Below are 13,597 nucleotides of genomic sequence, written 5' to 3'. Positions count from 1 at the left end.
TGTGGCTGGCTGGAACAGGACTGGTGCAGGGATGTCAGTCAAAGAAAGTGATGCCTCCCTACACCAAGCGAAAGACAAACCCTTCTCTTGTTCCAAAACGTCTCTCTCTGTGAAGAAGTCACTTGCACCCCATGACTAGGGATGGGTGAATCTTTCCTTTTCGGTTGCACTCATTTCCCATCTTTCCAATCTCCACATTTCTACATCATTTTGTGAATTCTTTTTAAAAAGACCTCATCAAAATTGATCAGCATTTTAGTGTGGATTTCTCCTAATAAACAAATTTCAATGCAATTTCCCCCAACCTTTTGTATGTTATTTTCATCCTTCTGGGAGGAAGGGTGGGATATAAATTTAATAACTAAATAATCAATCGATACATACATACATTTGGTGTGCTATTGTTGTTGTTGATTATGTATCTCTATATATAGCTTACATGCCAGAATGGTTTCATATATTTTCACTAATATATGCATCTATATGCACACACCACCCTAATATATGCATTTTTGTATGCATTACTTGGCTGGACAACTGCATTGCAAAAGTTCAGAGAAGTGTGAACTTTGAAAAATTGTTGTGTTTCAGTTTGCATATCGTTCAGAAAGTGTGAATTAGGTAACTTTGCCTTTAAATGCAAACGATATTGAATTTCTGCCTATTGGAAACACATAAGCCATGAATGAAGGGAATGTCAAGCTGTTCCACTGCAAACATCTGGTACTCAGAGATGAACTGTCTCTGACAGTGGAGGTTCCAAACAGAGATCATGGTTAACAGCTGCTACATGAATCTGAAAAGCTGTTAAAAAAAACCCAACTAACAGCGCAATCCTAACCATGCCTACTTAGAAGTAAGTCGTATTGAATTCAATGGAGCTCACTCCAGGATAAGTGAGGTTAAGACTGCAGGCTAAGTTAGTGACTAATGACAGTTATGTTTCCAAAGAAGCATCTGAGGCCCACACCTAGACATCGCCTCCTCAAGCCCACAAGCTGACGCTGCAGCAGCTTCATCTGATGGGGCCAGCCTGGGGAATGAGAGCCATCTGCCCAGTGTGCGAGATGGTGGATGTCTCACAAACGGAGGTGGGAAGGAGTTCTGCAAAACAAAAGCATGCTCGTGGGTATTTGAAAGTTGGCAGGTGTGGGCTGCTGAAGATTCCCCCAGTGGCTCAGTCGCTGCCGCCAGAGCTGAGCCCAGGTGAGAGAGGCGGATCATCTAGGTGTCTGTAAGCATTCTCTGACTGAGTCCCTGGGAGATGGCCTTGAGGCAGCCAAGGGTTGCCCTCTGGAGGCAATATGAGGCATAGCAAGTTACGCTGGACAGGAAGTAATGGAAGAGAGCCTGCAGGGTGGTGGCAAGGTGGCTCCTAAGAGCCACAGAGGCCTGCTAAAGTGGCCATCATCATCACTACATGCCCTCCATTTTAATACCAACGAGGGCCTTTGATTCCCTGGGAATTCCATGGTAACAGCGGCAAAGTTTTTTTCTTGAAGTACTCTGGAAAAAACCACAAAACCACTCGATATCTGGTACCTCTGATGTGAACAGCTTCTCATTTTCAGAGGCGACGTTTTGATTCCAGCAGATGGTATCCCAGTGGGGGGGGTGTCACCACTTAGATCAGACATTCCTCTGCCCCCCCCCCCAACCAAGACCCTTTCCCAGGGACAAAGCTGCAGACCTTTGAGCCACGGAACCTATCTTGTCAGCAATTCCACTTGAATATTAAAGAGAGTATGCAAATAGCTTTTTATTTTTTAATTTGAACCTTCAAAAGGTTCCCCTCCTTTTTTAAAAAAATGAAGTGCTGTCTTTGCAAGCTTATAAAAACCACACAATTCTTCATAGAGACAAGGCCAAGAGGAGGCCGTGGAAATGTAAAGCTAATCTTGAACAGAGTTTTCATGACGGGAATGATCACTGAAGAATCAAATTGGATCTCTGGAATCTCATTAGGCTGCGGCTGGCATACTGAAGCACCTGCTTCTCCCTATGACCCCCTGCAAAGTGTCATTGGGGGATAAGGTGTGTGTGTGGGTCTTCCCTAAAGGGGGCAACCTTGAGCCATGGCTTTATCAGTGAACGCTGGAAGGGCATTAACCTCAGTCCAGTATACTGTAACACAAGTGTGGCAAACCTCTTGGCCTCCCAATGTTGCTGAACCCTGGTGTTGGTTTTGATGTCTTCTACTTGGGACCAGGGTACCTAAAAGATTGTCTTACTCCAATATACTCAGCTGATCACTGCATTCAGCAGGTGAGGGCCTCCAGCAGATACCATCTCATTAGGAGGTCCGTTCTGCACAACATAGGAAATGGCCCTTCAGTGTTGTGGCACCAACTCTTTGGAATTCCCTCCCCTTAAATATTAGACAGGCAACATCTCTGTTGTCTTTTCGGCGTCTGTTGAAGACCTTCCTATTTCAACAAGCCTTTTAAGTAGAGACCTTATGCCAGTCTGCGTCTGTGCTGAGATTGCTTTCTAAGATAATTTAAAGATGTGTTTAAAGGCATTTTTTAAAATAAATAAATGAAAAGTTGTTTTATATATGTGTTTAGTTTTTCTGTTTGTTTGCCTCATGGGGCTCCTTCTGGGAGGAAGGGCAGGATATAAATTTAATAATTAATTAATAAATTAATAAACTCCCATCATCCCTGTCCATTGGCCATGCTTGCTGGGGCTGATGTGAAGTGTATAGTGCATTAACATTCGCAGGGCCAAATGTTTTCCACAGCTGCTCTTAACAAAAATGTTAGAGTGTGATGTCAAGTGCGTTGGGAGTGGGGCAAGAGCAACTCTTTTGGGTTCTTCTGTTTGTATTCCAGAAGGGAGAGAGAGTTAGGGTCCTCCAGCTGGCTAGGCTTACCTGCTCTCTTCTCTACCTAACTTCCTTCCATTGTAAACTGATATGCTCAGGGAAGCTGACCTGCCCCTCCTTCCTTTGTCTTCTTTGACTGTCCGAGGAGAAAGGAGCCATCTTTGTCTTTGCTCTTTCTCCTGAGCCATGAGGGCAATACCCACATCTGGGCACTGCATCTCCAACTTAGTTAGTTAGAGCTATGCCTTTCCTATCTACTATGTATTTCTATAAATAAAGTAGCTTTTGTTATTTTACTAAGTCTTAAGTCTCAGTGATCAAAATGCAGGGTAAAAGCCTGCTTCTAAGGTAAATGCACACACTAGCACACACACGGCTCAGATCGCTGACGATTTCTGCGTATACATATTTCCATAACAAAGTGGAAAGAGATAAAGGAGGGGTGAGGAGACCATGTCTGGAGGCCAAATGTGGCCCTTTTGGCCTCTCTATCTGGCCCTTGGAACTCTCCACAAACCACACATCCTCAGGCCACACCCCTTACTGGTCCTCCTTCGCCCCCTCCTTGAGTGCTTTTGCTTGGCTGGAAGGTGCCCTTGAGGTCTGAAAATGCCTGGATGGAGGCCAGAGAGGGGTGTGTGAATGTGTGTACAATCTAGCCTACTGGACACAGATAAAATCTGCATGCATTGCTTTGCCCAGTTTTGCCTCTGCTTCCACCCTCAGCTGGCAAGTGGGTCCTGGAAGGTTGCCCAGAAGGGAATGTGGCCCTGGTCCCCCCCCCTAATTTAATGGGTGGCAATTGGTAGCTGCTGACATTGTCCTATGGCAGAGGATGGAGAGGTGGGATGTAGCCAGCCAAGGAAACAGAGGTCTTGAGTTTTTCAAGCAGGCTGAGGTGTCTCTTGCTTGGGGTGGGGGGAATTGATGCTGCTTTAAATAACAACACATTTGGGGGCTGCTGCGCCATGCTCAGAATGTACATTTGCAGATATTACAAATGCACCTTTAAGCCTCCAGTAAGATCTCCTCTAAAGGCAAGTGACCCTCTAAAGCAGTGGTTCATGGCTGTGACCCCCAGGGGCCATGAAGTAATCCAGAGGGGGGCACGAACAGTAAAGAAATGAATTATTAATTTTTTCAAAAAAGCCTTCACTCCCTGGACACTGCCTGCTCCCCACTGACACTGCAGATGACACCACCCCCTTGCTCCAAACGAGAGGGGAGGACTTTTGCTGAAGCACCAAAGCATCTTTCAGGTGCTCCAAGGGCAGGCATCTGCCTATAAAATACATGGCAGATGCCAAAGGAGGCTGAGGGTGGAGATACCAGGAAGAAGAGGGGATTACTATCACCAACTCCCGACTCCTCGCACTGCTGCTGCTGATAACGCCCTTATTCAGAACGAGAGGAGAGGGCTTTTTGTGGAGCAAAAAGAAGCAAGGCTGCAAGGAAAGGCTACTTCCCCCCTTCCTTCCTGGCAGCCAGCCTGCCTCCCTGGGGGGGAGGGGGTCATGAAATGTTTTAAGCTTATAAAGGGGTCCCGTACTCATAAGGATGGGAACCACTGCTCTAAAGCAACCTTCCCAAACCTGGCACCCTCCATATGTCATTGGACGCCATGTCTCATCAGCCCCAGCCAGCATGGACAATGGTCAGGGATGATGGGACTTGGTGCCCTCCAGAGGTTTTGGACAACGTGTTATGGAGGGCTTCCTACCACTTATTGAGATGGGGCAAGCCTCTCTGTGAGACTAGTGTCATGAATGCTGGTAAGGTAGACCCTGCTCAGTTTGGAGGCTATGAAACTGGCCTTTGGTACAATCAGGCATGAGCCACAGATGTAGATTGTCCTATAGAAGTCAACTGCCTTCCCTTGCAGGGGTACCTCTAGGAAAAGGAAGCCTGGGCAGCAGAATCTTGGATGTGGTGGAGGAGGAAAAAGGAACGGATGGCCTAACTTGATGCTGCATGACTACCAATGCGACTGTGGTCTAATGGAGAGGAAGGGAGGACTCTCTTGACTCCTGTGAGGGAGCTCAATTTCAGACTCTGTGTGCACAGGTTATGCCGGGTTGTAGTCCAAGAACATTATTACTATTATTATTATTTGATTTATATCCTGCCCTTCCTCCCAGCAGGAGCCCAGGGAGGCATCTGGAGGGAACCATGTTGGCTACCCCTGTATTAGAATGTAAGTCGCTTTGAGAGGTTCCTGAATGGCCAAAATCTAAACAGAGTATAAAAATATTAGATAATTGGACAATAATTGGCTATGGAATATGAGGGGAGGGACAGGACAGCATTTTCCGAGACTGCTTTCTATCTGAATGTGTTTACTAGCTCATGGTCAGAACACATACAACATGGCCTCCTCTTCACAGAAGAATTTTTTCTTCAAAACAACCTGTTATGGCACACTGGCTGCTCAGACACCGTGTTTTAACAATTCAGTTCACACATTATCCCATCTATTGAGACACTGGGATGGCTACTGACATCTACAGAACTTTATGACTGTAATTCCAAACAGGCTTTTGTTAACAGCCATTTTTAGCTCTGTAACAAAGAAGTCCCGAAGGTTTGCCTACAAGTGGAACAAGGTGAGAAAAAGATGCATCTTCTCATTCTAGGTTGCCAGAATTTGTGCTGAGTCAAAAGAACGGAGGGTGATGTAGTTTCAAATAACACTCCCTCAGAATCTAAAGAGGTCCACCCTTTGATGATTTTCCAGAGATTGCCACAGAAGAGCTCAGAGTTTGATTCTTAAGAGTAATCCTTGATTGGCTAGGGTTTCCTATGCATCCAGTATAAAATGTATTGCCCTTTTTCTAATAGAATCCATTCTCTCTTAGTGATGTCAGCATGTAGCAAATATCACATTCAGTGATTGGATGATTCATGTTTGCCTCAGATTCCTGATTTGTTGGGATCATTTGAGGAAAAATGATACAGAGAGGGGGAAAATGGCTCCCAAAACAGCTGAAGGAGAAAAATAGTAGTAAACAAGTAGGATAAACGTCTTTGTGGAAGGGGGCGGGGGGCTTCAGCTCCCTGTTGCTGCTACCTTCGAGGCAAAAAGCCTGAAAAATGTTTGGCTCATCATTACTCCACATTAGAAATTAAAACTTTTGGCAAGTATAGTCTTCTTTCTTGATATAAGTCTTCCCTGCTTGTGTAGTATGATCTGGTCCTCAAATATTAATTTCTTCTCCCCCCCTCCTGCAATGCCGTCTACTACTAACCTACAGAACAGCTCTGCCAATATCTTGGCTCTCTGTTACTATTTTAAAAAGAGAGAATTTGCAAGTTAACTGATTTGTAAACACTCCACCAAGTCCCCATGTAAACACGCTGTTCATATGCCTGTCATTTTGCCCCATGTGCCAAGTTAATGTACCCGGGGGCAAGATTCTTCCCTCCTGCAATGGTTGTGGCTTCTTTCACAATTCACAACCCATCTCTAGTTTTTGCACCATTTAAAACACACACACAGGAATGAAATACCATCAATTAAACTGTAATCACAAAGCACCTCAGTAATTAATGCAGGAGAGGACTGGAAGCTCTTCTGAATACCAATGAGATCTGCAGGTGTGCATATGGCTGAACATTACAATGCAGTTCAAATGTTGCCAATTAGGGAATTAGAACAGGTAAATAAATATGGTTGCAGATATTTAGCTGAGATTACCCTTTCTGTTGCTAGAAGGACGTATACTCTCTAAACCTTAGATTTTTTTAAACGGGTGTTTATGGGAAGTGGTGATATAAGAATCACCAGCCTGAACTGAAGCCTCCTTAATTCAGCCTAAGAATTCTGTTAGAGATCATTCCTGTCCTTAAAGGGGGGAAAAAAGAGAAGGCAGAAAAGTGCCCTGATGGTGTCCATTGGTGGTTACACCTGCCATGAACCCCCCCCCCCAGTTGGGCAGCTGGGTCTGGGAAGCTGCCATTTTAATCTCCCATGATGCCATGGAGTGCCCAACGTAGCATTGCCCTGAGGCATTCTGGGAAATTAAAATGGTAATGTTCCAGTCCTCCACTGCTGCCGCCAGGTAAGCCCACAGGTGTGAGGAGCCAACCAGAGAGCACATTGCCAAGTGCCCGCTTAATCTTGGAGCTATGTTACAAAATTGAAAGAGTATCCTGTGTTTTAGGTTGGATCCACAGTCTGAAAAGGATGAAGACTGATGCTGTCGAACAGGGGGTGGGAACTCTCAGGTCCAGGGTACCTCCAGGACTCCTCTCCCCAGCCCACACCCCTCACTGGTCCAGCTTCAAACCCCAAGTGTTTTTGCCTGGTTGGAATGTGCCCTCAATGTCCGATAATGCCTCTTGATCATCTGGATGGAGAAGGGCGTGTGGCCATGCATAGAAACCAGACGAAGGTAAAATGTACACTTCTTGCTCCATTCACTTTTGCCTCTGGCCCTGCCCACCACTGGCGTGCGGCCCCTGGCAAGTTGTCCTGAAAAGAATGAAAAAGTTCCCCCACCCTTGCTCTAGAACACACCTACTGTTCCTGTGCAGAGAGTGGAAGATGGGAAGTGGCAAGCAGCAGCTGAAAAGCCCCCCCCCCTCACCCACTGTTGGCTTATCCTTGCGTGGTGTATAAGGCAGGGATGTGAATGCTCCTCATTCTGCATTGACTTGGGATGTGCCTCCCATAAACTCCCAGCCCGGGACACTGGGCTTCTGTCTAGCTGTGCATTGGCAAGTCCACGTGGTTCTGTCAACATGGACAAAACAGGGCCCTGCAGCAGCAGCGCGTTGTGAGCTAACTGGGCGCATGCCAGATCAGCTTTTTAACAAACAGCTGGCTGGCAGCAGGAATGCAATTCCAAACAGTTGCACTGGTTAAACTTTAAGCCTCGCAATATTTAAGACTGCAAAACAGGGGATCTTATTCAGAAGACTATCTTCATTACATCTGAAAAGAATTGGAATGAGCCACTAGAGAGACTTTTTTATTATTATTATTGGGGATGTTTATATGTAGTAGCTGTTATGTTGATCTGATTTATGAATTGGATATAATTTAAAGACATTGCAGCAGGACCCCACTCCCTGTGTTTGTAAGTGGTACTAAGTGGAGATATCCAATCTGTTTTGGATGGAGTTGCACTCCCCCCTCCCCAAGAGCCAAGTATGCAGTTTGGGACTTCTGGGCCTAAGGTTGCCAGGTGCAGTCCCTGAGACTGATGCTGTATCTTTAGGAGAAAAGAAAGTCAGCCAAGTGCAGGTGTTCTTACAACACTGTAATGGGAAAAACCACAAGGTGGAATTCTCCCTTCCCCCTGCACAACTTTTAAAGATACAGAAGACCTCTTGGAGGCTGGACCTGGCAACCAAGAGGTCTTCTGTATCTTTAAAAGTTGTGTAGGGGGGAGAATTCCACCTTGTGGTTTTTCCCATTACAGTGTTGCAAGATTGCGACCCTATCTTCCGGCTCATCTGCTCCCGCGGGTAGTGCATGCACTGGTTTCCTCTTGCTTAGACTACTGTAATGCACTCTACGTGGGGCTACCCTTGAAGACGGTCCGGAAATTACAGCTGGTACAGAACGTGGTGGCACGGTTGATTACGAATAGCCGCCGGCGGGATCACATCACCCCGGTACTTGAAGATCTACACTGGTTACCAGTTGTTTACCGAACCCAATTCAAGGTGTTGGTATTAACCTTTAAAGCCCTACATGGTTTCGGTCCAGTATATCTAAAGGAGCGCCTCCAGCATCACCAAGTATGCCACCTGACGAGATCAGCCTCCCAAGACCTTCTCTCGGTCCCACCAGTTAAAACAGCTAGACTGGTGCAGACCAGAGAGAGGGCATTCTTGGTTGTGGCCCCCACCCTCTGGAACTCTCTGCCATACGATCTACGCCATGTCCCTTCCTTGGTAGGTTTCCGTAAAGGACTAAAAACATGGCTATTTCAGCGGGCATATAGAACCACTAGTTAATTTTAGTTTTATAGTGTACAGATGGGGGTAAACTGAATATGTTATAATTGTATTTATATGTGTATTTTATAACTGTATTTTAAAATTAATTATGTACGCCGCCTAGAGTGGCTGTTCACTCAGCCAGATAGGCGGCCTAAAAATAAAATTTTATTATTATTATTATTATTATTAAGAACACCTGCGCTTGGCTGACTTTCTCTTCTCCTAAAGATACAGGATCAGTCTCAGGGATTGAACCTGGCAACCCTACCTGGGCCTGGTGTTATTTTTGGATACCCATGTGATACTAGAAGCCGGGATTCTTTTACTGAATCAGCTGATGAGCTAGCCTCAATTACCCATGCACTTGTTACAGCCAGGCAGTTGTAATGTACAGAAACTGCAGTTGGTTCAAAATGTGGCAACCAGGAAGCTCAACTTGAAGTGATGCTCTTGACCACTACATAGATTAGTGCCAGATTATCTCAAGGACCACTTACACTCACATGAACCTGTCCAAGTCCTTATCAGCACTGGAGGTTCTCCTATTGCGCTTATCATTGCTTAAGATCTGACTGATGGGCACCAGATATGGGCTTTTGCACTGGTGGCTCCCCAGTTGCAGAACTCACTCCCCAAGGAGATTCACCAAGGTCTTCTCTTCCCACTTTTAGATGGGCTTTGGACATTTTTTAAAAAAAAACATTGTAAGGCTTTTTACAACCAATTGCCCATGTTTTATGCCGGACTTGTACCATGCTGTGCTTTTTTAGTCTGATTGGTTGGTTGGTTGGTTCTAAGTAGACTTGCACTATTGCTTTGTAAACCAATTGCAAATATTTTTTTATCTTGAAAATACTTGAAATAAAACAATAAATAGTATTCTTTTTTTAAAAACAGTTGCATCTTCTGTGATCAGTTGCCAATTGCAAATGAAAGAGTGGTTGATGGATCTACAACACAGAATATGTCTGGACTAAGGGGCCAAAATCAACAGTCTGAATGTACATCTTCTTGGTCAAGACTTCCGTTGGTCACTAGCTTTAGCAGCTGGAATTGCAGCAGGCAGACAGCTGACCAGACACAGGCAGAAGATGAAGCTCCAGGTATTTTTTACAAGGCCTGGCCAATCCTCAGGCTTAATATCGCTTGCCAATCATGGGGGCAGGCCCTTCAATGTCCAATGAATCACGAAGGGATTCATTTATGTGCAGTCACATGAGAGGTGCAGTTTCTAGAACACCAGTTAGAGACAAAGAACCACTTTTTTTTGTAGAGCTAATGCTGATCTATTTGATGCATCTGCTAAACTATGAGCATCTAAGCAGGGGTGGGAAATCCAACTCCCATCAGCCCAACCCACCTTTGGTAGTTGGCAGGGATGATGGGAGTTGTAGCTCAGGAACATTTGGAGGGCCACAGATCCCCCACCCTTGATTTAAACTTCAGAATGGCCTACCTGGGAATGTACCAGACGCATAGTGTAGAATTTCACTACGAGGGGAATTGCTGGTGTGATTTAACAGGATCAAGGAGAGACAATGCAATTGATATTGATAGCAGCAGTGGTTTGTGCTATGACTGGAGCGCTATAGTAATATCATGCTACCCTAACAAATAAAGTGGGGTTGCCATAATGACCCAGACAGAACACTTATGAGATAACTAGAGGAGAGGTCTTTCTAAAGCTGGAATAAACATTGGATTCTGCAGAGCTTCAAGTTAAACTTTCGAATTTTAACAAGTGTAGGTCTGCTGGAAATTTCAAAGCAGAAGATTAGATGTCTGCTGTGACTTGCCCCTAGAAGATTAAAAGCTAGATTTATGTGGAATTATGCATGCTTAAGACTGCTGACTTCAAAGTGCTTAGACATGCTAACCTTTGGACTATAAGAATGTAGAGTGCTGGCAGGCTTCTTTAAGAGGGTTTTCCACAAGCCTGGGCTCACCGCCAAGAAGGCCCTGCTCCCACCCCAAGACATTATTTGACTAGGCTGGTGGGTGGGTGTTTGTGTGTGCAGCAGACTGAAAAAAAGCCCCTTCCTGAAGCCCATGAAAGTTCCAAGAAAATGCATTTAGCGTCCAGGTGTAGAAATGCTAATATGTGTTTAAAAGAATTACATTTCACACTTTGCAATTTAAAGGATATATGACTGGCATGAAATCTAAGGGGGACGACTGTTCTAGATGGGCCCTACTGAAATTAGTGGACACTCCCACTCCTTTCCATGGGGCTCGTGTAGGAGTGCTTCTTGCTCCAGTGAGCCCTACAACAGTGAGCCTCCCTGCAAGAGAAACAAGCCAGGCAAAGACATCTCTTCATTTCACAAAATGTGTTTTATTATTGATGCTGAGAGAACATAATTGTCAGTACTTGGTGATAGCACAGCACAATCCCAGGCTACTGTTACAATATAATCAAATGCCTTATTACAATTATAATTTGCAATCAATGAACTCCTATGCAATGGAGGTTTTAGAAACATGATTCCAGCAGAGGGGAAGACAGATTACCCTTTTGGTGACATAATTTTGGCAATAAATTAAACCAACATCCTCATGATTATGTAAGGAAAATGCAATGTTTCGAAGAACACAGCAGGCGGCCAAAGCACGTCGAGAAAAGCGGCTGCAGTGAAAATGGCAGTATTGGTCAGCAGAAGGTTTTTGCCTTGCCTTTCTTCCTTCAGTAACTGGTAAATGGGGTTTACAAGGTGCCCTCAGATGTGCGATCTCAAGCATAATGTGATTCAGGTCTTGGCCACGTTGATCGAACTGTGCTGTCCGCTGGTCTTGATTTGGCCCTTCTAGATTTGCTCTCTCACACTGCCTGCCCTGCAAATGGGCTGCCGGATTGCTCTTGAATAAAACACCCCATTCTGCTGTTGGAACTGGAGTCGATGGATTGACGCTTGATGCGGAGGGGCTTTTATCCTCCTCTGCCAACCATGCTCTGCAAGAGAAGCAGCAACAGCAGCAATAACAACAGCAGCAGCAGCAACAACCACAACCCCACCACTATGAAGGAAAATGGTGTGCCTGAAAACACAGAGCTAAAAGGAAGTAAGAAGTTACCCAGCCCAATAGCGTACCCAAAGGCAGGGCAATGATTCATTAAGCACCAGCTCCCCGTTCAAACGGCACAATCTGGATCCAGCTGCAAAGCACAAGGTGAAAACCAGCGCATGGCAGATGAGGTGTCTGCAGACCAAAAGAGCTCCAGGTGTCTCGAGAAAGTGAGCTGAGCCAACATACTGCAGAAGGCACCCCGCCCCCAGGACACCAAAGAAAGGCAATTTGCAGCCACATTCAGAAAGCCTTTGCCAGCATCACCTCTTCAAAGTATCCTTTAAGAATCCTGTGTGAAAATGAAAGAGGCTAGAACACCATGCTGCCTACATGTTGGCTTGCAGGCAGGGAAGCAAGCAACATTCCCGCCTAGGCGGACAGCCATTTTAAGGCCAGCTGGTTACATATGGGTCCTTTCAATCCTACGCCCCCTGCCTCCCCCAATGGCTTCCTTGGAGTTCTAGCCAAACACAAGACTATAATGGTTTCTGGGTGGTAGAAACATCTCAGGCATGTGTTGCCAGAACTTTCCCTCCCCAAATGGAAACGGCCTGCCTTCAAGTCAATCCCGACTTATGGAGACCCTATGAATAGGGTTTTCATGGAAAGCGGTATTCAGAGGGGTTTTACCATTGCCTCCCTCTTTTACCATTGCCTTCCCCAAAGCCATGCTTATTTATTATTTATTATTTGATTTATATCCCACTCTTCCTCCCAGCATGAGCCCAGGGCAGAAAACAAAAGCACTAAAAACACTTTAAAATATCATAAGAACAGACCTTAAAATACATTAAAACAAAAGAACAAAAAAAAATTAAGAAAAAGCTTTAAAAACATATTTAATGAAAAGGGTTAAAAATGTTGTTGTTATGTGCCTTCAAGTCGATTACGACTTATGGCGACCGTATGAATCAGTGACCTCCAAGAGCATCTGTCATGAACCACCCTGTTCAGACCTTGTAAGTTCAGGTCTGTGGCTTCCTTTATGGAATCAATCCCTCCCTTGTTTGGCCTTCCTCTTTTTCTGCTCCCTTCTATTTTTCCCAGCATTATTGTCTTTTCTAGTGAATCCTGTCTTCCCTCATGATGTGTCCAAAGTATGATAACCTCATTTTCATCATTTTAGTTTCTAGTGACAGTTCTGCTTTAATTTGTTCTAACACCCAATTATTTGTCTTTTTCGCAGTCCATGGTACGTGCAAAGCTCTCCTCCAACACCACATTTCTAATGAGTTGATCTTTCTCTTATCTGCTTTTTAACTGTCCAACTTTCACATCCATACATAGAGATCGGAAATACCATGGTTTACCATTGTTTAGGGGGGAAAAGGTTTAAAAAAAATATTAAAAAGCAATTCCAACAGAGACGCATACTTGGCTGAAATGAAGCCTGAACACAGGCATCTGCTCACCTCCACCCCTTGTTATCCACCCTCTCTTCGGGATCCTTGCCATTCCCCTCCTTTTGTGGAAATGTATGCTCCCTGGGGCAGCAACCTGCCCTCCCTTTTTTGCTTATTCTGTTAAACTCAGTGTGCCTTAAGGGAGCCATTACAAATAACAAACAGCAGCAATATTGCAGGGATCCCAACAACCTTCACTATCTATATGAAAACCAACACCTGCCACTCAGTCTTGAGAAACAGTACTGCCAGCAGAACTGAGGAGTGCGCCAACGCATGGAAACTAGACATGTCCCGTTTGCAAACACAGTCTACACAAAAACTGCTTGCTCTGGTCGTTAGAACCTCCGGG

General features: G+C 45.0%; 1 protein-coding gene across 2 annotated transcripts in view; it reads right to left on the bottom strand.

Annotated features, from left to right (window-relative positions):
* Positions 1-11,091: 11,091 nt before the first annotated feature.
* The window catches only part of CHCHD3 (coiled-coil-helix-coiled-coil-helix domain containing 3), a 320,988-nt gene continuing 318,482 nt past the window's right edge, over positions 11,092-13,597 (bottom strand). For both annotated transcript variants that reach the window (XM_061582659.1, XM_061582658.1), the window contains one exon: positions 11,092-11,726. In XM_061582659.1, coding sequence (XP_061438643.1) covers positions 11,703-11,726 — 24 coding nt within the window. In that variant the 3' untranslated portion in view covers positions 11,092-11,702. The remainder of the gene's footprint in view (positions 11,727-13,597) is intronic.

The sequence above is a fragment of the Rhineura floridana genome, chromosome 8 (genome assembly GCF_030035675.1).
Source record: "Rhineura floridana isolate rRhiFlo1 chromosome 8, rRhiFlo1.hap2, whole genome shotgun sequence".
Taxonomy (NCBI): domain Eukaryota; kingdom Metazoa; phylum Chordata; class Lepidosauria; order Squamata; family Rhineuridae; genus Rhineura; species Rhineura floridana.
Note: the sequence above shows the minus strand (reverse complement) of the source record. Positions and strands in the feature narration are given on the sequence as shown.